At 42.9% G+C, this 27,619-nt stretch overlaps 1 protein-coding gene across 5 annotated transcripts in view; it reads right to left on the bottom strand.

Annotated features, from left to right (window-relative positions):
- The window catches only part of ZNF318 (zinc finger protein 318), a 42,759-nt gene extending 25,111 nt beyond the window's left edge, over positions 1–17,648 (bottom strand). For 4 of the 5 annotated variants that reach the window (XR_011504965.1, XR_011504966.1, XM_070514910.1 and 1 more), the window contains exons 1-6: positions 16,204–16,799; positions 13,606–13,757; positions 7,279–7,918; positions 4,814–6,259; positions 3,668–3,767; positions 1,005–1,309 (exon numbers count right to left, since the gene is read on the bottom strand). Coding sequence is in view for 3 of the 5 variants with exons in the window: in XM_070514910.1 (XP_070371011.1) it covers positions 1,005–1,309; positions 3,668–3,767; positions 4,814–6,259; positions 7,279–7,918; positions 13,606–13,757; positions 16,204–16,659 (3,099 nt within the window). In the remaining 2 variants the exon portion in view is untranslated. Of the gene's footprint in view, positions 1–1,004; positions 1,310–3,667; positions 3,768–4,813; positions 6,260–7,278; positions 7,919–13,605; positions 13,758–16,203; positions 16,800–17,549 lie in introns of those variants that run through there. The other variant, XM_070514909.1, reaches the window with a different exon arrangement.
- Positions 17,649–27,619: the final 9,971 nt, after the last annotated feature.

The raw sequence follows: 27,619 nt of genomic DNA, 5'->3' as shown, positions 1-27,619 counted from the left end.
TAAGAGTGCAGCAGTACAAGTAAGAACTGAAGGTGGCTTGAACTTGAAAGGCATTGGAGATGGTGAGACGGATGGAGCTGAGATTTACTTCAGAGGGAGAAGTGGCAGACTTTGTAACTGATTTGGTATGGAGCAGTCAGGGAGAGGGAAGCACCAAGAATGCTTTTCAGGTTATTGGTGTGAAAACTGTCGGACAGTGGTGTCATTAATTGAGATGGGTAACACTGGAGGAAGAAAATGTTAGAGGGAGGTTGAGCATAATCTTTAGTTTTTAGTTTCGGATATATTGATTTTGAGGTGTCTATGAGACAATGAAGTGGAAATGGTGAGTAGTCTTTGGACACTCAGGTTTGGACCTCAGAAGAATCACCAGAGCTAAAACATAAAACTGGAAGTTGTCAGCATGGAATATCAGCATAGAACTGGATAAAAAGACCTAGGGAGAAAGCAGAATTCTGCAGAACTGGGTGAGGACTGAACTCTGAAGAACTAAAATATTTCAAGATCAGGTACAAGAGAATAGGCAGCAAAGGAGGTGAAGCAGCAGCAACCAGCATTCTAGGAGGAAAGGAAGTGTGAGAGAAGCCAAGGGAAGAAAGCCTTTTTAGGAGACAGTGGTTCCCTCTATCAAATTCTGATCTGAGAACTGAAATGTACTCACTGACTGTACAACATGGTGACTTTGTTGCTAAGTATGAACCCACAATATGGTACATACGAGTTATAAGAAGATTAGAAGCCAGACTGGAGTGGGTTAAGGAGTAAATGCTAGAACAAGAACATGGAGAGCCCTGAATGCTGAAGATCTGGAATTCTACTTTGGGCAATGGGGAACTGCTAAAATTCTGAAGAAGAGTACTATGATCTGATCTATGCTTTACAAAAATAACTCTAACAAGAGTAAGAACAAGTTGGAAAAGGAAGCTAAGAAAATGGTTAAAAAGTTTCTCTAGCAGTCCATGGAAATAGAAGAAATAATAGAAATGGAAAAGTTGAGTTGTTACCTTGCTGTTGGAAGAGGAGTTTGAGGAGGATGACACTTTTTCTGGGCTCTTAGATTTTTCTGCTTTCCCAGGCTTCTCTGTAGCCTCTTTACTGTCATTTGAAGACTTCTGAGATTTATCTAAAACGTTAATTCCCAAGATCTGAGCGACTTTGTCCAGTTCAGATTGCTTCTTTTCTGCTTCTTCTGCTTCTTGTCGAAGTTCTGCCATGTCCTTCACAATGTTATCCTGAAGCCGACTCACCTCCACCAGGAGTGGGTCTTTGTGGCCATCCTTCTCCCTTCGTTTCTTGCGCAGCATTTCCCCTGAGTAGTTAAATGTCAACAGAAAGAAACACAAGGAAAGTAAGTTAAGACAAGCCAATTTTCAGTCACAAGCAGTAATCTCTCAAGACTTTATGGTCACAAAATCTTAATCCCAAAAAACTTTCTAAAAGCAAGTGAAACTCTCCTTCCACCTGGGCTGGTTTAAGTGAAGCTCCTATGGAGGTAAAGGATGAGTGATGACATTATCTCTTATGCAGGGGTTATTAGCTAAGGGTCTACGGACAGGCTTCAGGGGCTCCATGAATCCCCAAAATGGTATATACAAGTTTGTGTACATGTGTCCTCCAAAAAGATTAATAAATGTTGTAACTATGAATTCAGTAGCTGTCTCTTCAGAGAACCAAAGAATTATTCAGAGGGCAAAAAACATTCAATCACATATTTGACTTTATCTGATTTAAGGACCCTTCATCAACGCCTATGCTGAGTTCTAGGTTTTTTACCTCAGTCTCACCTAGTGTTATCTCCTAAGCTGCAGGTCCTCAAGAATTAATCCTCACAGGATTAATAACTAAGTTTCTCATCCCTAAACAGACCAAACCCAAACAGAAGAAATTATATCTTCTCCCACTCTATTCTTCCATGCTATCTCCATGCTGTAGCGTTTAGAAGCCTTGTTATGTTCTTTCCTCAGTGTGTATATGAATAACTAAAAGCACAGATGAACAGATGGAATCAAAAGAGGCATCATGGGGGACAGGCCCAGGGGTGCGGCAGTTAAGTTCACCCATTCCGCTTCTCAGTGGCCCGGGGTTTGCCGGTTCAGATCCCGGGTGTGGACATGGCACTGCTTTGGCAAAAGCCATGCTGTGGTAGGCGTCCCATGTATAAAGTAGAGGAAGATGGGCATGAATGTTAGCTCAGGGCCAGTATTCCTCAGCAAAAAGAGGAGGATTAGCAGTAGTTAGCTCAGGGCTAATCTTCCTCAAAAAATAAATAAATAAATAAAAGGGCCAGGCCTGTGACCGAGTGGTTAAGTTCTTGCGCTCCACTTTGGCGGCCGAGGGTTCGGATCCTGGACGTGGACATGGCACTGCTCATTAGGCGATGTTGAGGCGGTGTCCCACATGCCACAACCAGAAGGACCCACAACTAAAATATACAAATATGTACTGGGGGGATTGGGGGAGAAAAAAAAGGCATGGAAAAAAAAGAGGCATCACGGAACATCTTTTTGTACCGAAAAGTAAGGAAGTACTCAAAAAATGATGGGGATATATCAAAAGGACACAGGAGTCTACTTAAAGGGGCTCCCACTGGCCAAATCTGGGGCACTGAGCATGAAAATAAACAATGATAGTAAAACATCCATGAGTTCACACTAATAAAAATGGATAAATACATGGAGAAGGAGAGGTGGGTGGGAAGCTCTTCCTTACTAGAAAGTCAACTAATAAAGTTAGAAGCAATGATGAAATTAGAAAACCTCTATTTAAAAACCACCATAATAACTGATGCAGGCAAGAATAATCAATGAATACTAAAACTAGTGTGAAAGTTTGAGGAATCACTGAATATTTACATAGTCTCAAGGTATTTCCCCTATAAGATACTTATTAATTAAAAAGGGTAAAATAGAAACTTTACAGTGGAAAAACCCAGCAGACACCACCTTAACCAAATGATCAAAGTTGACATCACCAGTAATGGGACAAATCAACACCTGATATGAACTCAGCATCACTTCTGTGATGTTCCTGCCAAAAATGCATAACCTGAATTTAATCATAAGGAAACATCATACAAATCAAAATGAAAGAATATACTACAAAATATGTGACTTCTCTTCTAAAATGTCAATGTGATGAAATACATTCAGAAACTGTTACAGATTAAAAGAGACTAAAAGAACAGGACAACTCGGTGCAATGCATAATCTTGCATTTTCTTTTGCTTTAGGACATTGGGACAACTGGTAAAACACGAATAAGACTGGTAGACTAGTATTACATTACTGTCAATTTCCTAATTTTGATAAATCTACTATGGTTATGCAAGTGAATTCTTTGTTGTTAGAAGATACACACTGAAGTACCTAGCAGTAAAGGAGCATCATATCTACAACTTACTCTCAGAGAGTTCAGGAAAAATTATACACATACACAGGAATTGAGATAGGAAAAAAGGATAGAGTAAATATACTGAAATGCTAATACTTGTGGAAAATATCTGAGAATTCTTTACACTATTACTATAATTCTTCTGTAAGTCTGTCAAAAAAACTTAAAAAGTGAGGTTTCAGGTCACTGAACTGGTGTGCGAGTCCCCAGAGCTGTCCATTTGGGTCTCCTACTCAAGTTACTACAAAAGGCAGTCACGCAAAGGAGTGTCTGATACCTTGTTGTTTATGAAGCCGCTCCAACTCGGTCCTGAGATAGTACATCTTCTTCTGGCGAGCTTCTCGGTCACTCTTTAGTTTTTCCATCTCTTCAATAACCTACAAAGTACAAAATGGTAAGAGAGTCCCTCAGCCTCCAGCATCCTCCCTTTTCTATTGCCCTCATGCTAGATAATATCTGCATGCAAGGATTCAAATGCCTGCACACAGAGGCTTTGACTTTATAGTGAAGGTGATATTTCATTCCAATCCAAGTTTCAGAACAGAATTATCTTTTTCAGAGCTACATTGCCCAGAAAGCATTATTTTTATGCAGGAAGCATTATACTATTAACGTTAACCTAAAACTACTGACATCAACTATTAGGTAGTGGTTCTGAGCCCAAAGGGAACCACCAAGAAGGGAACTAACACATGTTATGGGTGAGGTACTGTGTTAGTTACATTACATATATCATCTTTAATCCTCATGACATTATATGTTTTACAGTAAGAAAACTGAGGCTGTGAAAGATAAAGTAAAGTATTCAAGGTCATACAGTATGAGGATTTAAAACCCTGGTATGTATGCCCTAAAGCTCATGATCTTTCAACTGCATTACTACAACCTAATGGAAAACACAAATATGGCCTGTCTATAATGGGCTAGTGTGAAAAACCTGTGTATTATCAGCCCTGACTTAAGTGCTAGGTTCTTAAAAGGAAAGGGAAAGTTATTAGCTTTTAACCCCCATAATCACTACAGGAAAAGGATCCAAAACTCACTGGGATGAAACACAGATTTAGTGATTCTCTTCACCCAACCCAATTTTGGTTCCTCACTCTCTGATGAGGTCATATCGAAGACTTCAAGGCTTCCAGCTCCTATCTATAGTGGTCTAAGGCCAATAATTGAGATAGAGAAATAAACTTAGAAAAGAAGTCTAACAATCACAGTGGGACCTAGGGCCAGATTTTAGTTTAGTCCTAAGGAGAAAACATGAGAAAAACAGAGGGGGCTATACATTACTTAGGATGATGAAAGCAGCCTCCAAAGAACTTAAAGTAAAGGGGCCTTACAAATTTTCAGCTCCCTCTACAAGACAAATACAAATTTATGTTAAAACAGAAGTTTCGGGCACAGGATGCCCAAAGCTAATATTCACCTTCTGCTTCTGGGAAGCACGGTTCTTCTCATCAGAGATCTTCTCCGGATTATACCTTATAAGTGACGGGATGGACACCTGGACAGGCACTTGGGCAGTAGGAATTGAGCCTAGCACTGATTCATCCTGCTTGGGCTCATCAGGAGTCACAGTGGGGATCACACGTAGATTGGGACGGCTACGAGTAGCTTGTTTGCTAACTGGCATTACTCTGTGTGGTTCAGGCAGAGGGTGGTTTGCTGGTTGAGAGGTGGGGTACATGGGCCACCTTGAGGCTGCATATGCCATGTAGTGCCTATAGGCATCAAAGGAAGCAGAGGGTATGGCAGATCCCTGGTAATTTGGAGGTATCCGAGCTGCAGCAAACTGAGAGGTCCTTGGCATATGAAACTGAGATAAAGAAGCAGGGTGTGGAAGTCTAATTGGGGCAGATGGGGCTGATGGCAACATGCACCTGACTGCAACAGATGACTGAAACCCACTGCCAACCACCTCTGGTCCTGCAATATGACCCACTGGATGGTCAGATTTTAGGAATGGGGGGCTATTTTTTGTGAGCAGGTAAGGATCCACAGGGGAGACTGGGTGTGGATGGGACACCTCTGGGGAGTGGGTATTGCTATGGTGTGCCTCCCTGCTCTCCAGTCTATGAGGATCTGAGGAGCGCCGATCAGCTGAGAAACGGCGTTCAACTGAGGAAGAGCGGTCTGCTGAAAAGTGCCGGTCAACTGAGGAACGGCGGTCAGCAGAGGAACGTGATGGTTTCTTGCCATGAAGTCGTTCCTGGGTGCGAGCAGCCAGTTTACTAATCTCTGCCACACCAATATCCAGCCCTATGGTCTTGAGCAAGTCATGAATCTTGGCATATTCCGGATTGGTCTCTTCTATTGATTCTAGCTTTACGGCTGGGGCTGAAGAGGGCAGGGAGCTTGCCTTCTGCCTCATAACTTCATTCTCAGAGCCCCCAAGAGGCTTTGGTGGAGAGTCTGCCTTTAAATCCTCTTCTTCGTCCCCATAGAGAAATTTCTCCTCATCCTCAATGTCAGGGAAGCTACGTCGCCTTTTCTCCTGTGTACTGGTAGAATCTGCCAACATGCTCAGAATGCGGGAAAAACCACTGCCATCCTGGCTAGCTCTCTCATGGGGCAGCAAGAAGTCTGTGTGTCGCTCAGGTCCTTCAGCCTTCATATCTAATTTCTCCTTGTGGGACAGAAAACTTCCAAACTTCTCTCTGAGAGGACTGTTGTCTTTGGGTATCCCAGGGAGGGGACCCCATTGGTAGAGGTTGCCCTGAGGTTCCTTCAGGGTAGTCTCTACCATAGTCCCCTTGTTGTTTTCAATCTCTGAGGCAAAAGCAGCAATAGCACCACTTAGTGGAAGAGATGGGTGTCCAGAGTAGAGAGAGTGATCCTGGCTGGAGCCGGTACTGCCAGAAAAACTTTCAAGCTGCAAAGACAAACACAACTGATTTAGTCTCCATGCAGAATCTCAGAAAATTAATAATTGAGATAAATACTTAAATATTTTGTTCTCCTTGAATTAACAAGAGAAAGATAAGTACAGATCAAAGGGAGATACAGTATCCTTAGCCAGGTTGAAGATTTGAGTCCCCATCTCTCCAGATGTTCTGCTATAGCAAGGGGAAATAGGAAATAGGTAGACTGGATTGAATCCTCACTTTTGCCCACTTGTTGTAGTCCTTATCAAGGAATTTGAATTCAAAGGGACTTTAGAGATGCCCTAGCTTACTTGTTTCCTTTTCTATGGATCCCCAAGAGAAAAAAACATAGAAGTGGAGCTGCTTTGGTTGAAGTAGGGTCAGGGAACTCTGAAACCCTAATTGACCAGCCTCCCCTTGATTCCCTAAGTGCTCTTAGGCACTTCTCCAAAAACCTTTAGCTCTTAAGAGGATAACTAAACACTAGTGCTGATGTCTAACCATCTTTTCATAAGTGAGGCAAAAATATTAAGGCCCAGAACGGTGAAGTGACTTGTCTAAATTAAAAGTCACACAGCGAGTTAGTGGCAGTGGTGGGTCCAGAATCAGAATCACCTGATTTCTGGTCTAGTGTCCTACCATTCCTACATTTTGTCCTCTCTCTAAGGAGAGATAAGGAAAATTCAGATCATCTCCTCCCTTTGCCCTTCAAGTTTCATTTCCAAGAAAGCTATATTCAAAGATTCCTACAATGCTATCCAATTTAGAGGAAAAACTTACAATAGATACTCTCCAAAATGTCTGTTTAGAAAGCCTACTGTATGACAACAGAAGCCTTCTACTACTGATGCATTATGAGGCCTACAGTTTCCTTTGGAGAGTCCTGGAAGGTGCAGTTCATGGGCATAATAACGTTGGTCCAGCATACATTACAAAGATACCATTAGGGACACAGCCCCCAGGAAGGTAACCGGGCTTGAAGATGTTAGAGAGACTAGCAAGAGACCCTAGAAGAAACGCAACGGACCTGCATGGAAGGCTCCATGTCTACCTCAATCCGCTTCTTCAGAATTGACTTCTTGGGCATCACAGATACTTCCTCAGGCCGATGTAAGGAATATCCTGGCTCCGATGCTGTTAGGACACCTGACAATCCGGGGATGGGACAGCTAGTGCCACCACCATCAACTCCCACTAGCTCCTGACTCATACTCCTACTTCGCTCCTCTTCTTCCTCTCGTTTTCGCCTGGCAAGGTCCAGTTCTCGAAACTCAGGGTCTAGAAACCTAGGGCTTGGGCTCCGTCTACGCTGTCGATAGTTTCGGGTACCTGATGTAAAACTTGGGTGATCACCTCCCATGCTGTGTATCTTCTCTGTGTCATCATAACGGGGCCGTTTGGCCTCCCGACTCCTTTCCTCAGGTCGTAAAGAGTAGGAGCCTTTCAGTTTGTCTCTATTCCGTTCTGTTCCCCGCAAGAGTTCATCATGACAACTGATATGGGGACTATAATCAGAACGATGCACGAAAGTTTCTCTTGCTCGGTAGTCCTCATCGAGTTGTCCCAAGAAGGGACTGAGAGGGCCCTCCTCCCGGGAAATATATCGTTCAAGACCTCGAGAGCATTGGGAGCTTCGAGTGAAGACAGAATCATCAGTCAAGTCATCCCTGAGAAAAGAGACAAGCATCACTGAATACAATGAACTTGGAAAGAACAGGACAAGACAAGACTAACAGAATGACATCTGGCAAGGGAACTATAGAATGCTTAGGACAAAAGACAGTAATCATGAAGTCCAACAACAGATCTATGTATGTACATAGAACATTTCCTCTCCCTCTGCCTAGGGCCACAAGCAGCTCCAGCCTCTAACCAAAGGTAGATATTATTGATCTATTTAGATGGAGCTCTTAGGTTAATCTCTTTGACTAGACTTTGGGGATACATAGTATCATGCCAGGGTTTGGAAGACATGAAAATACCACTACTAGACTACAAAGAAACCTGGGTTATACAACTCCAACTAACTAAATTCTAGCTCTTTGCTACTAAAAGAGTGGTCTGAATCATCAGCATCAGTATTATCCAGTAACTTTTTGGAAATGCAGACTCTCAGGCTCCACCCAGGCCTACTGAATCAGAATCTGCATTTCAACAAGATCTCTAGGTGAGTTGCATGCACTTTAAAATTTAAGAACCACCGGTCCTTGGGCTGGCCCCGTGGCCGAGTGGTTAAGTTCGCGCGCTCCACTGCAGGCAGCCGAGTGTTTCGTTGGTTCGAATCCTGGGCGCAGACATGGCACTGCTCATCAAACCACGCTGAGGCAGCGTCCCACATGCCACAACTAGAAGGACTCACAACGAAGGATAGACAACTATGTACCAGGGGGCCTTGGGGAGAAACAGGAAAAAAAAATCTTACAAAAAAAAAAGAAATGAATGCTCACGGAATTTATTAAAAAAAAAAAAAAAAAAAAAACCACCAGTCCAGATCAATGATTTTCAAGCTGTGTTCCACAGAGATTCTGAAGAGTACTTAGGAGGCACCTAAAGGAAGGAGGTGCTAGGAGAGCAAAGCCCATGGCTTTGGGCCTTCCATCTCATTAAAATAGTACTAACCTCAACTTTATTCGCTTATATAGTAAAGTTCTGTATAATATTTCATCTGGAAAAAAAGGGTTTCCCTGGGGGGAAAAATTTTTTTAACTACTGATCTATCTAACTGGCATGATTTTCTTATAAGTTTTAGAAGCTTCTCCAAGGCTGTTTTGCTGGTTCACATATTAAAAACCATAAAACTTCCCCACAGCCAGTTTTGTTATCCTTTTCTGCCTTGCCTCCAATATCCACAAGCACTCTGCTAATTTCGGATGTAAGAAAGAGTTACGTGATGGTTCGGCTCACTATATATTCTTATTTCACAGAAATAAAAAGGTCTTGGACCTTTGTGGCATGAAGGTAAAAATACAGGATGGGACATACGTCCTTTCAGCTCAGAGCTCCATACCACAGACAATAATCCTAACCTTTAGAGGCACTATGGTCACAGAGCTTCTACTGCCCAAAAATAAAGTTTCTGATTTAAATCACAAATAGAAATAAAGATCCTCTAGCACTTTAAGCATACAACTTTTAAATAATCTGAATGAAAAATTTACATGTCTCTCACATTTCAGAGTAAATTACCATCTAGAGGATGGTAATTACTGGTGTCTTCTACAGTTTCTAGTGGCTACTTTTGTTTTTTGTGATTTCTAGAAATGACTTTTGGGTTTTTTTATAGCTGCTTTCGTATCTCTGGAAGTTAACAGAACATCAAAGAGTTGCCTTTTCAGGGCCAGCCCGGTGGCACAGCAGTTAAATGTGCATGTTCTGCTTTGGTGGTCCAGGGTTCACTGGTTCAGATCCCTGGTGCAGACACGGCACCGCTTGGCAAGACATGCTGTGGTAGACGTCCCACATAGAAAGTAGAGAAAGATGGGGCACAAATGTTAGCTCAGGGCCAGTTTTCCTCAGCAAAAAAGAGGAGGATCGGCAGCAGATGTTAGCTCAGGGCTAATCTTCCTCAAAAAAAAAAAAAGCACTGCCTTTTCTTACTGACCAGCCCAGCCTTTGTTCAAAGTTTTAGACCTGGGTAACAGCTATAAATAACTTTATAAAAGACTATCAAGGATAAACTTTATCACCTCCTCTAAAGGAACACCACCTGTGGGAACCACGTTCTTGTTACTCACCTCCTCCCGAAGAATCTGTGGAATTTTGAGGTCTCAATATAGCATGAAATAGGAAAGAATGGGAATGAACCGAGGACGGTCTCTGAAATCAATCATAACTAGGGTAAAATATTTTACACTATAGGTTTGTCAGCCATGAACACACCTGTTTCCAGGGAGGATTGTCCATGAATTGAGTCACTCTATTGTTAAAACACCATCTACCATACAAAGTCTCTGATCGTATTAGTAGGGGGAAAAACACAGGCTCCATGAGTAGGGGCAAGTTTATCCATGCTCCCATGTTCAGCTCCCCACTAGAACTATTGCATGTCACTACCAAATGACATACTAGACCAAAATCTAATCCAGCACAAATATCAAGCAGCTAAAAATAATGAGATGGCTCTCAGAAAGTCTCAGTGCAGACTTGCAATCTCCAGCAAAAAGAGGAGAAAAAACAACAAAACAACCCATAGAAATAGTTAAAAGAATGAGTTATCACATAAATACAGGTAGAAATCAGGTTGCATATTAGAAGTTCTTGTCCTCCTTCCCTAAGTTTCCCAAAGGATAAGAGAGAGAACTGGCTGCAGTAAAAATGAGCCCTAAAAAGCACCCTGATCCCCTGTAGCTCAGAACAGACCCAGAGAGACTCTCTCTGAAAGCTCTAGTTAAGTCTAATTCTTTTCTAAAATAAGGTCTATCTATTTACAAAACTGATTGTTGGATGTGGGTGATGGGTACATGGGAGCTTACTGTACTATTTATTCTCTCTACTTTTCTTGTTTACCAATTCCATTAAACAAGTTAAAAAGCACATAAACATGTCCACATAAAAGTTTGTACAGCAATGTTCACAGCAGCATTATTTATAATAGCCAAAAAGTAGAAACAACTCAAATGTTATCCATCCATTTGTCAATGATGAATGGATAAACAAAATACATACAATGAAGTATTATTAGCAATAAAAAGGAATGAAGTACTGTTATACGCTACAACATGAATGAATCTTGAAAACATTATGTTAAGTTAAAGAAACCAGTCACAAAGGACCATACGCTGTATGATTTTATTTATGGGAAATGTCCACAACAGGCAAATCTGTAGGAACAGAAAGTGTTTAGTGATAGCCTAGGGCAGGGGGTGAGGGGGACGAACAGCTAAGGGTGCGGGTAATAAAAATGTTCTAAAATTGATCACAGTGGTGGGTGCACAACTCTGTGAATATACTAAAAGTCACTGAACTGTACACTGTAAGTGTCTTCACACAACCTGTTCACGCTCCCTTTTCAGAATAAATTACAGTCCTACACACAGAGCTACCAAGGTGAGAACACTGACAACCTTGTCAATTTGGCTTGTAAGCCAAACCTGATACACAATTTAACAGATTCAATAAGGGAAGAGAAAGAACACCAGGGTCTCAGGAAAAAATAAACAAACACCCACATATAAAGGATGAAAATGGCCTGTTTCATTAGCTAAAGACCAGACTCCCTGTTAGGAGACATCCTGAGAATGCCAACAGTCCTATGGCTTGATTTTAGTGGACAGTAATTATCCATACAACCCATACTGAGCAAGAGTAGAGGTGGCAAAAAGTCTAAAGAATGGCCTGGTACCTCCTTTTAGAACCTTAATCTCACTTTCTCTAAAATACACTTGTCTCTCTGAAACACATCATTCTGGAAAGAAGATTACTGTCCCAAACTCCCTAAGAGGAAAATTTTAATTTTTATAACTTAAAAACAATCAGCTATCTGAAGCACACATGCATAATGAAGCTTATGGAAAGGGGAGGTGACACCCTAGGCCTAACAAGAGGAAATGCTAAAGTTACTTCAAAACCTCAGCAAGGAAGGAAGAGAATCACACCATGCAGCACCTACTCGGACCGCCTACTCAATCACCTCCCAAAATAGCAGCAGCCAGAAGGGCAAGGGCTGTGGCCTCACTTAAGTGATACACTCACATACCTTGAAGCCCTATCTTCAGAAGCTTCAGTTTTATGTGACACAGGAGTGTCCTGCCTTGCTTCACTGCGTTCAATAGCCAATGGAGCTCTGAAGTAAACATTACCACCAAAGGGCAGCACTGGTCCTCAGACTTCCTGCCCAGCTGTCCCCCACCTGCCTGCCCATGCTATGTGCACCACTGCATGGACAGTCTCAGTTTGAAAGAACATTACATTGATTTATTGCTACTGTTAATCATCTGTGAAAACTCCCAATGTGCTGGGCAGAGACCCTAACAGGTACTGTTCTCAGCTCTCAGGAAGAGTGCTTTTCCTGTACTCCCCTGCTTTTTCACTTTTGTCAGGTGAAAACACCTAACGTGGTTATCTACTTCGCATATATAGTTAAGTTCCTAGTACCTGAGATCTGTATTTAATACTCTGTGGAGTATATTTGGCCCTCCTCAGCACTCAATAGTTGTAAAAGTAATAAATGAAATTAAAAATTTTTAAAGAACTCTAACTTTCTATTAATGCTTATATATTTAACAGAGATACATATATTAGACATGAATTTACCTAAACCCTTTCTAAATCTGTATTTCAGCCTGGACAAGGTGAAAAATAACACCATTAAAAAAAGATTTCCTGGGGCTGGCCCCGTGGCCAAGTGGTTAAGTTTGCGTGCTCTGCTTTGGTGGCCCAGGGTTCCATCAGTTTGGATCCTGGGTGCAGACACGGCACCACTCATCAGGCCATGCTGAGGCGGTGTCCCACATAGCATAACCAGAGGCACTCACAACTAGAATATACAGCTATGTACTTGGTTGGGGGGGGGCTTTGGAGAGAAGAAGAAAAAGGGAAAAAAAGATTGGCAACAGCGCAGGTGACAATCTTTAAAACAAAAAAGAAAAGATTTCCTATTTTGTCCAGAACTTTCCTTTGCAGAGGGGACCCTAGTTCCGGCAGAGAAGAAGAAAAAGGGAAAAAAAAGATTGACAACAGTTAGCTCAGGTGACAATCTTCAAAAAAAAAAGAAAAGATTTCCTATTTTGTCCAGAACCTTCCTTTGTAGAGGGGACCCTAGTTCTAGTTCCGGTAGAGAAGAAGAAAAAGGGAAAAAAAGATTGGCAAGAGTTAGCTCAGGGGACAATCTTTAAAAAAAAAAAAAAAAAAAGAATAGATTTCCTATTTTGTCCAGAACTTTCCTTTGTAGAGGGGACCCTAGTTCTAGTTCCGGTAGAGAAGAAGAAAAAGGGAAAAAAAGATTGGCAAGAGTTAGCTCAGGGGACAATCTTTAAAAAAAAAAAAAAAAAAAAAGAATAGATTTCCTATTTTGTCCAGAACTTTCCTTTGCAGAGCGGACCCTAGTTCTGGTCTTTGAGAATCTGTATCATTGCAACTGTTTTTAGTTACAGTTTATGTCCCCTCAGCTATCTCCTTTCCAGTAGTCGAGGATGACCTTTTAAAGTATTTTTTTCTACATAATTCTTTCAGCAACAGAGTCTACCATTAATACACTTTCCCGATTCAAAAAGCCTTTCCCAATGTTATACTTTGTGTTGGACATAGGGCATAACTTCAGTGATAGCACCATTCTTTCAAATACATCATTCAGAAAACAGTAACATTTCTGCCTTCAAGCACATTTATAGCGCACGTTGCCTCAGATGAAGCCTACCTGTCCACGTCCTCCAAATTATCCACTGGTGACCCCAGTCGATCACTAAGGCGCCTCCGTTCTGGTAGGCCAACACAGAAGTGGTCATTGCCAACAGTGATCCTTAAGCTCTGTTCCAAAGAAGAGTCAGAATGCAGACCAGGAGAGCGTCTCTACAAAAGTAAAAGAATATAACTGTCAATAGGGTCAAGATATCCCCACACCCAAAAATGCTCTCTTCCCTTGTCACCAAGTTGTGGTCCAAAAGGTGAGAATGGCTGCGGTAAGATACTACTCCAAAGATAAAGCACTTTAAAAAAATTTATCATTTTCTTAGATGAAAGCCCACACTTTCAACCCTCCCAATCAGTGACCTCTCATTCTTCCATTTACTGATACTGGGCATGGGACTAGAGGAGTGAATTAAGTCAGCTCTCAGCACCTACATATTTCTAGTGAAGGAGGTATGCCAAAACAATTTTTTAAAGTCCTTCTGAGAGTGATAAATGGTATGAAGTCATTAAAACATGAAACAAATTGGGGAAAAGGAGCCACTTCAGATAGGATGGTTAGAGAAGGCTTTTCTGAGGGGATACCATTTAACCTGAGGCCTGAATGATGAGATGTCAACCTTGCAAAGAACAGATGGAAAGATGTTTCAGGCAAATAGAACAAGTGCTGTAATGAGCTCAGTGTGCTTTGGGTAACAGAAATGCAGCCAGTGAGACTGCAGCAAAGTGACAGAAGAGAACATAGGCAGAAGCCACAGTTAGGAAATTTGGATTTTATTCTTAGTGTAATAAGAAGCCACCGAAAGGTTTCAAGCAGGGGAGTTACTGGTGAACTGAGAATCTGACTACATTCTTCCTCTAGATGCTCACGTTGCTCATCCACTCATTTCCTTCAGGTCTTTATTAAAAAGTCACCTTCCCAGGAGGCCTTCCCCAGCTACCCTATCAAAAACTATAACTCCCTTCTCTGTTTTCTCTCTTTCTTAGCACTTAGTCACATTTAACATGCTAAAACATTTTCCTTCTCTTATTTATTATCCAACTCCCGCTGCTAGAATATAAACTCTAGGAGGGCGGGGGATTTTGACTGGTTTGTTCACTGTTGCATCCCCAGTGCCCAGAACAGCATCTAATACATGGTAGATGTTCAATGAATACTTTTCAAGAGTATAAAATTAAGGTTTTAAAAATCATTTTGATTGCTGGGTAGAGAATAAACTGGACGGCAACAAGAGTGGGATGTAAAGGGGCTTAATGCAATAATCTACGCAAGAGGTAATATGGTTTAGACTAGAGTGAGGGCAGGAGGAGAGTTTGGGGGATGTATTTTGGAAGTAGAGCTGCCAGGTTAGACAGATGAAGTTAATGTGACAGATCAGACTTGGCGAGAAGGGAGATGCTCACTGTTTCTGGCTGAAAAACGGTTGATGTTATTTACTGAGACAGAAAAGACTGGAGCAAATAGGTTGTGCACTGGAGAAGAAAAGAAAGGTTATGGAAACAAGTATTCTGTTTTCCTTGCTTGCTCTGTAGTGACTAACACTCAGACTACAGCTGCTCAGCTATGAAAATCTTAACATCCATGACAAGTCAACTCGCCTATGACCAGAGTACCCACAGAACTTGAAAACTGTGAGACAGCCACTCAGGAAAACAGAAACATTGTCACAGGGGTTTTAAAAAAGATTGGTGAACTGATAACAACAACAAATTCCAAAACACCAGACCCTGCTGAAAAGTGGTGGCTATGGTGAGAGGTCATCATTACGTCTAAACTTCTTAACCTCATGCCCTGTCCCTCTGGTAGGGAAACATAACAGTTAAAATCATAGACTGGGAACCAGGCAGGTAAGAATTCAATCACAGCTCCACCACTTCTTAGCTGCGCTACCTTGATTAAGTTTCTTAAACCTCGCTGTGTTCCTCAGCTGTTCGGTAAGGAATAATCTTAACTGCCCCACCTCAAAGGGTTGTGAGTGTTCAAAGAGAAAGCGTCAAGTGAAGGGCCGAGCATAATTCCTGCCCTCTACTCAGTACGCGGTGGTGCTATCACAAGGGCTGTGGGTATGCACACTTCATTTCGGAGAAGCAGCTCCAATTTAGATATCTATCCGTTTACATTCTAGGTGTCCACCTGGGTCCGGTTTAAGCAACCCTAACTCGCCACAAAGACACTGCAGCTTCTTTTCTAAGATTCAGGGGGCAGCGCAGATCTAAGGGGATGCAAAACCATGGAACTCCGGGGAAACAACCTTAGAAAAAGTCCCAGGCACACAGTTTGGAGGAAATTCCCCTCGCCCTGGCAAACTTTTCCAGGCAGAGGGAGAAAAACAGCCTATTCCCAGGAAACGGAGCACTGCCTCCGGACCAGGCGCCCGTGCGCGTCCCGGGTCCCGTTAGGTGCAAAGGGAGCGCCTGGGGCTGACAGGGAACCCCAAGGTTCGGGCGTCGCCAAGGGGGGCCGTGGGGAGTAGAGGGTCCTCGATTCTGGGGACCCTGGCCTGGAGGCCTCGGGGCGCCTGGACCGCGCGCGGGCGTTTCTGGAAGCGAGAACCCCGGGCGAGGGCGCTCGGGAATGGAGGGAGTCCCGGTCGAGGGGTGGGATTACCCGGCTGCCGCTGTCGCCTGGATGGTCTCCGCGGCCGTCCCGGGTGAAGTCGGCGCGGGACTCCCCCCGGCTGCTGCCTCGGAAACCGGCCGGGCCCGGCGGGAAGAGTCGTCGGCCTCGCGGCGGCGACGGGGAGCCGCGACGGGCCCGCGGCGGGGACGGGGAGACGCGACGGGGTCGCGGCGGGGACGGGGAGGCCCGGCGGCCGCGCGGAGGGGACGGGGAGCCGCGGCGACCCCGCGGCGGGGACGGCGAGGCCCGGCGGCCGCGGTGCCCTGAGGGCGAGCGGGGCCGGCGAGCCGGGGTCCGCGACGAGGAGGAGCCGGAGGGCGGCGGCGAGGCGCGGCGAGCGGGGCCCGAGGAGGAGCCGGAGCTGCGGCTGGTGCGCGGGCCGCCCCCGCCGCTCTCTTTAGGCCGGTGCGAGGAGACGGAGGCGCGGGCGCCGCTGCGGTACATGGCTCCGGCAGCAGCGGCCACGGCGGCAGCTCCGACCCCGGGGCGCCCGGGCCGCGGGCCCCCAGCGCGCCGCCGCAGCTGCAGCCTCGGCCGCCTCGGCCGCCACGGCTGCCGCGCCCCGCCCCCGCAGCCAGCGCGGCCCCCTCCCCTCGGCCTGCACCGCCCCCGGGCCGGGCCGAGCGCGCCCCCGCGGCCGCAGCTGGCGGTTGGAGGGCGCGAGCACGCGTCCGACACACCCCCGCCCTCCGGGACTCCCCGCTCCTCCACTCAGGGAGCAGCCACAGGAGCCCGAAGAGGGGAGGAGCGCGGAAGCCGGCGCGGGGCCGCACGAGCGCAGGGGAAGTGAAGCGTGCGACCTGCACTCCGCACGCTCCGCCTCCGAGCCCGCAAGATGGCGGCCGTCGAGCCGCCCGACGCACCGCCCCCTGCGATCACGTGACCCCTGGGCCTCCGCCCGGGGGGGTGGGGCGGGGCCCGGCGGAAGAGAAGGGATTCGCGGGAGCCGAGCAGGCGCTTCCCGGGATGCTCCAGGCTTCCGGACGCAGCGGGCTCGGAGGCCGTGGGAGAGCGTCCGCCTTCTCCTCTTCCCCCCGCCCCGTTAATTTACGTGGGGACAATAAACGGTTATACAAGATGGGAATATAAGTAATCCCCAAAACCTTAAGTATGTGGGAGGTTGCGCACCTCGGCAAGAGCGACCGCCGAAGTCCCGGCCCCCGGAGAAGCCGCGCGACAATCGTCAGTTTACTTTGCAGTTTGCCTGATTTCTAGAGGTTGAAATTGAAGATGGGAGTGTGGGGTGGAAGACAGAGTCAAACCCAAAGACGACATCAGAGTAAATTGTCGTCCTCTAAACCACAACACTTAGGGTCACGGGGAAGATCACTCACCGCCCGGTCCACTTCAGGAAGGGAGGCCCGGAGAGCTTTTGTGAGCGCTGCACACCCCCCGGTCTATGACGAGAATTTTCCTGGACGCCTGGCTGTAGGAGTCGTCCCCGGTCTCAGGGTCTTGCATACGAATTACGAAGGCGAGAAAAAGACAACACAGAGGAGAAGAAAAACAATGGTCAAAATATGAAAAAAATGTTGACCCTAACCAAACTTTTCAAAATGAAACAATGGCTTAACAGTTTTCGTCTATCAACTAGAAACGCAAAACGAAATTGAGATGAAAATCAGGTTTCTCATTCCAAAGCATAGGCAGAACAAAGAAAAATTTAATTATAAAAGATTTCCATTGTCTAATTTATATGTTTCCATGTTAAATTTAAAATATATCCAATTTCACATGTTTTTGTATAATGGCATCTGCTTACATCATAGTTTAGTAAAAATAGAGTAAAATTTTACCAATTGAGTTTTCTTCCCCTCAGTTTACTTCACCCCTTAGCTTTATCTGCCTGCTCTCTTTAGGCATGTGAATTTCTGATTTCTGACTTCTGGGTTTTGTGGCTTAAAGGGGCCTTCAACGTGTCAAGGTTATTAATATATTCTTCTATCTGTATTTTAAGACTTTAATGATTTTGTTTTCCATATTTAGTTTACCTGGAATTTTATGTATGAGTCCTCACATAATCTGTTAAGTTAAAATCTAAAATTATTTTTTACAGATGGATAGACAATTTTGTTTGAAACATGAATTGGGATTATCTGTATACTGGGAAGTCATAGTGAGGGAATGAGTTATCCTAATGAATGAACTCTGCCAAATGCTAATTAGCTACATCTCAATCCAATTCTGTTCTCTTTTGGTTGGGTTACTTACAGTAAAGAGATTTTTTTTTAATGTTATTTCTTTGTGAAAAAAACCCTAAATACCAGGATTGATAATGGAAGTAAAAGAAAGTAAAGTAATCTGGGAAAGTAATGGATCTTAACCAGAAAATATAAGTTATATGCAAGGTTTCTGAGCAGTCTAGAACATATTTCATAATGTATCCTGTACAATAGAAACTTGCACTCAGAGTTTCGGATACACCAGCTCAGTAGCATAAAAGGCCTGTCAGAGAAGGGCGACATTCTATGTAAGTGAGTCTAGAGAAGTTGATTTTCAGTCATCTCTGGCTTCTGGGCTTAGGCGATCTAAGAGATGTTACCAGGGCTCATCGATTCCTGGGTCTCCTCTCATTCTGGGCATGAGGAAATGATGCCCTTCCTTCCCCCTTTCAGAAAGGGGGGCCATGGGACTATTTCTAGCCACTGTGGGCTGTGAATGGAAGCACCTTGTGTCATTTCCAGGCCCGATCAGGAAAGAGTAGTTATAAGATTTCCATGCTCTCCCTTCCCATGCTGTGGCAACTGAGGAAGCCACTTGTTCCAGATGGTACAGCCTGTCAACCTGGGTCCTGGAGTGACTGTGTGGATCAGAGCACCACTCCCACCCTGAGCTGAACGTGCACCATGAGCATGAAATAAAACTTTGTTGTGTTAAGCACTGAGATTTGAGTGAGAATTTGCTATCACAGTATAACCATGGCTAATATAACTATTATGGAGGTGTTTTTTCATTGTTTTGTTTTGCTTTGCTATCTCATCTGTATTTTCTGACTTTTAGGAGATATATATATATAATTTATATAAAATTTAAAACCCATAAAAGTTATTCTACTGAAAAAATAATAAAAAATCTTTCAGAGGTGTATGCCCTGTCTTTATTAGCCTATATATGAATTTTGCTTACCTGTGCTTTTGGTGAGATCTAAGTAAATGTGAAGAAAATGTGGCTAGGTGTTTATAGATATTTACAATCAATACATTTTAGATCAGGGTTAGTTGTACTCTGCATCAGCTTTTCCTCTTCAATCCTTCTCTAATATTGAATAACTATTTTTATCAAAGGAGCTGGCCTCCATGGTATATAACTGGAAAACTCTCCTGCTCTCCTTTCACACCTGCATGAAATCTCTTGCATATCCCTACACTTGTCAAGTATTTTTCAGTCACACGAGTAGTCTTATTGCAGTAGTGAAAATATCTTGTCCAGGGTAACAATTACAACTCTACATTCAACCTAAAGGTTCTCCCCTGCCCAGCTTTTGCCTGCTTCAGACGTGAAGCTTGCTGTGATGAAGGGAGGTGTGCCAGGCTTCTCCAGATCCCTGCCTTTACTCCTCATAGTTTGCACCCGCTGGTTAGCTGCTATTTCTGAACCCCTCTCCCCCAGAGTTTTGGAGAAGTTAGGGAAGTTTGGGAGTTAGGAGAAGAAGGAATTAGGGGGAAAGGGCACAGTCTTCCCTGGTTGGTGCAGGATGCTGTTATCTTCAAAAGTTGGTTTCCTGTGAACATGGAAGACTCACAAATGTTGGCTCTTTCTCTCTTACATCACCTTTATGGGCTTTTTATGACTCTCTTGCCGAGACCTAGGCAATGCCTCTCTTCTGGTTGGCTGCCTATGACTCCTCTCCCTCCAGTCCTTGGGCTTCTAGAGTTTCATCCCATGTAAAACTCTCTCTCCTAGGGTCCCTTCCCTCTATGGACATCCTTCATGGGAAAGATTCTTTTTAAATGACTCCAGGTTGGTTTCCTTCTAGGTACACTTGGCTCACAGGACAATTCATGTGTCTTTGCCCTGCTGGTAAGCGCAGTGTAGCTTGCCCTCCATGCCACCCACCTTACTCATTGTCCCAGGGATGCTAGTCAGCCAGCATCTTGCTTTTGGACTTCCTCAGGTGGGAGTTAGGACATCAGTTCCTACAGACTTCCCAACTCCAGGAGATATAAGCCACACATGCCGAGAGGTGCTGGTGGAGGCCTCTATCTCACTTGGCTTTAAGCAAAAGAAATGACCCCTCTCCCTCCCCAGAGTGGCGGGAGAGAAATAGGGCCCAAGGTAAGTCTCCAACATAATCGTTCTCTTGCATAGACTCATTGTGGATGATTAGTAATGCTGGCAGACTGGTTCACGATCTTTTCCCATCTCCCTTTGAAGTGGACAGGGGAAGGAGGTACCTGGCATCTATTGCTGCTTTCTGCTTTTGAGGCCTTTGCTGAAACTCCAAAGACGGCAGAGAGAATCTAATTAACATCCTATCGCAACTGTTGTCTGTCATCAACTCAAGAAATTCTTACTAGACTTCTGATGAAAATGGTGGGATGGATCAAGGCTTTCACACACACACACACACACACACACACATCCTGTAGCAGACATATAGTAATGACAGATAAAACTTGAAAAGGGAAAAGTAAAGAGACCTAGACTTTGAAACAAAATAACACTTCCTGTGAACATGCAGAAGCCACAGACCTCCTAGGCTTTGAAACAAGTCTCAAAGTAAGGGTAGCAGTCAGAGATTTGGCTCCTGTGGATGAAGATGTAAGCGCCGCCCCGGAGGTGGAGTACTTGGGCCAGGTTTTCAGCTTGAAGCCAAGGTCACTCCTGCCCCTAAGTGCAAGTTGAACAAAACTATTGCCAACCTTCTGCTTGGGGCTATAGCTTTATGGGAAGCTTTGTGCCAAGTGGGTGGGAGAACAAAAATGTTGACAGTCTTTACATGAGAACTGAGCCTAGGCATTCCCTGCTCAGTGACTGGAATGGCAATACCCTGATATCACCAGTGTTCCTATACACTAGTAATAGTAAGAAAAGAGGATTTTATGTTAAGTATGGTAGATTCAACTCATGCATTTATCACTATTAAGTCCCTAAACTCCACTAAATGACAGTAAGGGGTTTTGTTTGTCTGTTTTTTAAGGTATAAACTCATATGTGCAACCTGAAAGTGTGAGGGAGATAATGCCCCGTTGGGTGGAATTTTGATCAATGGGGGACAGGAGCCAATGAATAATTTCCCCCCGTTTCTTCCCTTATCTCACCTCTCCCACGATGGTCTTCAGATGCAGTTTGTTTATTGAGGACCCAGTTCCCCGATCCAGCAATCAGTTTAATTTAGTGGCAGCCAGGTTGACGAAGCGTCTTCCTGTTTGTTCTCCTTTTTTTCCTGTTTCACGTTCCTTGTCCCTCACACCTGCTCCCTGGACTCCCTAATAAATGAGGCTCTGGTGTCTGGGGAACCGAGGCTAACACAACTAACAATAAAAAGATTGATATATTTGACTTCGTTAAAATTAAGAACTTCTGTTTATCAAGACGCTATTAAGAGAATGGAGTCAGAGGCACATTCCGCTTTGGCAGCCCGGGGTTCGCCGGTTCAGATCCCGGATGTGGACATGGCACCGCTTGGCACTCCATGCTGTGGCAGGTGTCCCACATATAAAGTAGAGGAAGATGGGCATGGATGTTAGCTCAGGGCTAATTTTCCTCAAAAAAAAAAAAAAGAGAGAGAGAGAATGGAGTTGGGGAAGGTATATACTACACATAAAAAGGATTCATGTACACAATAAGCAAACAACAGCCATAAAACAGTAAGAAAAAGATAGACACTCCAGTTGAAACACAGACAAAGTGCTTGAGTGAGTGCTCAGAAGAAGAAATCCAAATGGCTGGCGAACATGTGAAACCTCACAGAGAGTCATGAAAATGCAAATTAAAACCATAGTGAGATACCACTTCACACTCACCAACAGGGCTAAAATTGCAGATGTTGGTGAGGATGTGGAACAAGGGACATTCACATACACTGCAGGTGGGACTATAAGTTGGCACAGTCACTTTGGAAAACAGTTTGGCATTATCTGCTAAACTTGAAAATGACTACACAATTCTATTCCTGGGTATACATCCTACAGAAACGCATACACAGGTATACCAGGTGACACATATCAGAATGCTCACAGCAGCTTAATTTGTAATAGCCAAATATTAAAAATGGTCCACATATTCCTCAACGGTAAAATGGATACATTTTGGTATGTTTGTAGAATGGCATACGATACAGCACTGAAAATTAGCCAGCTGCTTCTCTCAATAACTTAAGAACATAATACTGAACCAAAGAAAACAGACACAAAATACTACATACTGCTTGATTCCATTTGTATACAAATTTTAAATTGGCAAAACTAAACTATAATGAATAGGAATGCATTCTTAGGTGGTAAACTATAAAGAAAAGCAAATTGAAAATCATAAAAATCACCATGGTGGTCACCATAAGGCTAGGAAGGAGGGCATTGTGATTCAGGAGCATGGGGAGGGGGCTTCTGGGGTGTTGGCAGTGTTCCATATCCCAACTTGGGTGACTTTTCCCATAGATATTAGCTTTTTAATACCTTAGTAAGCTGCACATTTATGTTTTATGCACTTTTATGTATATGTGAAATTTTTCACGATAAAAAAGGACTAAAGAGAGAGAGAGAAGACAAAATTGTATCCTATGAAATTTAAGCTCAAATAATATTATTTGTGTGCTAGCAAGTAATTTATGCTTCTAAGATGTGGTGGCCAGCCTCCACGATGGACTCCATGGTCCCTGACTCCTTGTGTTCACACCCTTGTATGGTCCCCTCCCATGTGGTACTAGGGGTTGTCTGTGTGACCAATTGAATATGACAGCTTACCAAATTATTTTAAAAATTAATGCTAACAATATTAGCTGCTAATACAATATGTTTATTATGTACCAAGCACTTTCCCAACCTTTTAACATAAAATAGCTACCATTTATAGCAATGTATCCCAAAAGTGCAATATGCATACCTGGAGTAATTCTAGAGCTTTATGTAAAACAAACAGGAAGTTTTATATGTTAATAGTTATGTATTTGCTAAACTGTATAAAAAATAACTTGCACATCAAATTTATATTTTCACGGGTATTGTTAAATTTGAGGCAAAGTTAAAAAGAATTTAAAGGTGATTTTTAATAATGTTAAGGGAATGGTAGTATTGGTGGTATTCTTACAGCAAAAATCATGAAAGTGCTCTTCAAATACATGAGGATTGGGAAACACCAATTTATAGTTACTGTGCTACAATCAGGGAATAAAATGGTGAGCAAAAATTGTCATGGACAAAAAAAAATCCAAAATAAAAGAATATACAAATAAATTATTAGAATAAATTGAATTTATCAAAGCCATTGAAGGCCAGGTCAATAGACAAAAATCAACTGTATTCCACATACCTCTGAAAAGAAAATGAAATTTGAAAATTAGGCCCATTTACAATAACCTCAAAAAATACAAAATACCTCAGAATAAATCTAATAAATAAAGTGCAAAATCTCTACACAGAAAACTATAAAACATTAATAAAAGTAATTAAAGAAGATCCAAATAACTGGAGGGATACACCATATTCATGGACTGAAAGACTCAATATTGTAGAAATGTTAATTCTCCCTAAGTTGATCTATAGATTGAATGTAATCCCAACATATTTTTTGGTAGAAATTGACAAGTTGATTCTAAAATGTGTATGGAAATACAAAAGTCTGAGAACAGCAAAAGCAATCTGCAAGAAGAATACTACCAGATATTAAGATTTACCAGAAAGCTACAAATTAAGGTTGTATGATATTGGCACAATGATAGACAAATGGTCCAAAGAATATAATAGAGAGTCTAGAAACAAACTCACGCTTGATTTAGGGCAAAGGTGGCCCTGCAGAGCACTGAGGAACAGAAGACATTTTCAATTAATACTGCTGGGTCAACTGGACATACAGCTACGGGGAAAAAAATGAATCTTGACCATACACAAAAATTAATTCCAGACTGATAATTGATCTATAAGTGAAGTTTAGATTGTGAAAGATCAAACAAAGTTTCTAGGAGATAACATAGGCGGATATCTTCATTACCTTTGGTAGGCAAAGACTTCTTAAATAGGACACAAAAAGCACTGACTGTAAATGAAACAATTGATAAATTAGACTGTATTAAAATTAGAAACTTTGGCTGGTCAAAAGACGCCATTAAGAGAGTGAAAATACAAGCCATGGAATGAGGGACGATATTTACAAAACATTTAGCCAATGAAGTACTTGTATCCAGAACATATAAATAACTCTTGTACATCAATAAGAAAAATATAGGCAATGCAATTAAAAATGTGCAACAGACATTTTTTTTTCTTTTTTGAGGATGATTAGCCCTGAGCTAACTACTGCCAATTCTCCTCTTTTGCTGAGGAAGACTGGCCTTGAGGTCACATCCGTGCCCATCTTCCTCTGAGGTCACATCCGTGCCCATCTTCCTCTACTTTATACGTGAGATGCCTACCACAGCATTGTGTGCCAAGCAGTGCCATGTCCGCACCCGGGATGTGAACCGGTGAACCTGGGGCTGCCGAGAAGAGGAAGGTGAGCACTTAACCACTGTGCCACCGGGCTGGCCCCATGTGCAACGGATTTGAACAGTCATTTCACAAAAGAAGCTATCCAATGGCCATTAAGTATATGAGAAGGTGCTAACTGTCTTAGTTACCAAAGAAATGGAAAAAGATATACTACACATTTACCAGAATAATCAAAATGTAAAAGATTGATAATACTAAGTGTAAGCAAGGGCATGGAGCCATGGGAACTCTCATACAGGGCTAGTGGGCATGTAAATTGGTATAACCACTTTGGAAAACTGTTTGGCAGTATTTACTAAAGTTGAACATACACATAAGCTATGATCCAGCATTTCCTAAGTATATGCCCATCATAAATATGCACATATGTGCATCCAAAAGACATGTGCAGAAAAAGTTCTGGAAATGGATAGTGATGACAGTTGCACAACATTGTGAATGTACTTAATGCCATTGAATTCTATGCTTGAAAATGTTTACAAGGGCAAATGTTATGTATGTTTTACCGTAGTAGAAAAAAACATGTAGGAAAATGTTCTTAGGGCATTATTTATAATAGTCAAATTTCAACTGTAGAATGAATACATTATATTGTATTCATATACTGATACTATATAGCAATAAAAAATAATAGATTACAACTATATGCAATAACTATATGAGTTTTACGGATACAATGTTGCACCAAAGAAGCCAGACACACACACAAAATACAAACTGTATGATTTTATTTATACCCAGTTTGAAAAGCAGGCAAAATTAATTACTTAATTTTGTTTGAAGTCCAGATAGTGGTTACATGAGAGGTGCTTCTGGAATCCTGGTTATGTTCTATTTCTTGATCTAGATGCATTCACTTTGTGATAATTCATCAAGCTATATAGACTTAAGATTTTTGCACTTTTCTGTATGTTAAGCTTCAATTTTAAAAGTTTGTAAAAAGGAGGAGGGGGAGATGAAGACACAGTCCCTACTCTCATTGAACTTGAGGTCAAGCAGGGAAGACATAAATAAATATAAAATTACGGCTGTGATAACTACCAAAGAGGAAAGGCACAGTAGGGTCTGAGAACATGTAGAAAGGAGATCTGACATGGTCAGAGAGGTTGGAGAGGGCTTCCCTGGGAAGTGATGTTTGAGCCTCGATCTGAAGGTGAGTAGGAGGTGAAGTGGAGAGTAAAGCCTTCCAGGCAAAGGGAACCCCTTATCCAGTGCTTCCCAACATTACCATTACCTGTTGTGCTGTCCTTGGCTCTGTCCACTCCAGCCACCTGCCCAGTCTCCACCCATCCTCACTCCAGGGCTCAGAGGAATCATTTTTTGACACACTTGTAACCCACTCATGATGTAAGGTTTGGGAAGCTCTGCCATATGCAAAGGCTCTGTGACAGGAGAAACCATAGAGATTTTGGGGACCAGACAGAAGGCCAGTGTGATTGGAGGGCAGAAAAGAAGAAGAAGGAGAAGAGTGAGAAATGTAGCTGAAGAGGTAGGCAGAGGTTGACTAGGTCCACTATATTAAATGTTTTTAACAATAGTCTGTGTCCATGCCTGTGCATATACTGTACTTGACTGAACTGTTTATTCTTGTTGTATATATTTTAAGTCCAATATTGTTGTTGTGTCACTCACCCAGATGATGGGGTCGCTGGCACATATCCAAACTAGCTTGTATGTCCAATGACTCCAGCCTTGCATACATGAAGTTGGGCCAGGAGAGGGACAGTTAGCCATCCAGAAAGAATGATGTGACACTCAACTCACTCAAGAGTTATTAACTAGCATGTGGTCCCTTGTTTGTAGGATTGCCAGATAAAATACTGCATTTTTATTTACTAAAACTGGCAACCCTACCTGTTAGGATTTGGAGGTCTGGAAACCCACTCCTCCTTCTGTTCAGGAAATTGTTAGAATCGATTTATTTGCTGTGCTTCCTGCCTGTGCTGACATCCTCCTGTATCCTTCAAAGAAGTAAACTCAATTCAATTTACCCAGGTAGTGACTGTATTTGTTTTTTCATCAATACAAGCCTACTATTGCAGTGGCTTTATAAAAAAATCATTAACAAAATAAAACTCATAGATCAAAGAAGAAATCATAGTGAAAATTAGAAAACACTTAGAACTGAATGGTAATGCGTAAACTAGATACTGGAACTCAGGAGATGACATTTGTCAAAATTCATCAAATGGTACATTTAATATCTGTGTATTTCATTGCATATAAATTTTACCTTAAAATATAACTATAGGTTGCTTTGGCCCTGGCTTTGGGCCCTGGGCCTCCCAGCCAGGGACTCTGCGCCTGTGCCCACCTGGCCATCACCATGTGCTGCCTTGGTGTCTGGGCGATCCGTGGGCAGCACCAAGGGCCACGATGACAGATTACGGAGCTGGAGGCTCTGGAGTTCATCTACCCCAACTCCCTCACATCTTGATTGCACCTTGATCCAACCCTCCTACCAACTAGTCTTTCAAAATATAAATGGACTCTCCTGATACCACATTGTCCTCCAGCAGTGCTTCATTTGACAAGGTCCTGCTAAGTATTATCAGAAAATCCACCCAGCTTTACCGTTACTGTGACATCAGAGGCTGGAGAAAACGATGAAACTGTCCAGACTACCCTCAAATTTATACACAGTGAAAAATACCCAGATGAAGCCCCCTTTATGAAATGTCCTCCCAGGATCATCTAGAAGATAATGATGTCTCAGACATTTTTAAATTATTAACATTACAGGCAGAAGAAAACCTGGT

The sequence above is a fragment of the Equus asinus genome, chromosome 8, assembly GCF_041296235.1.
Source record: "Equus asinus isolate D_3611 breed Donkey chromosome 8, EquAss-T2T_v2, whole genome shotgun sequence".
Classification (NCBI taxonomy): domain Eukaryota; kingdom Metazoa; phylum Chordata; class Mammalia; order Perissodactyla; family Equidae; genus Equus; species Equus asinus.
This window is presented reverse-complemented; position numbering and strand designations above follow the sequence as displayed.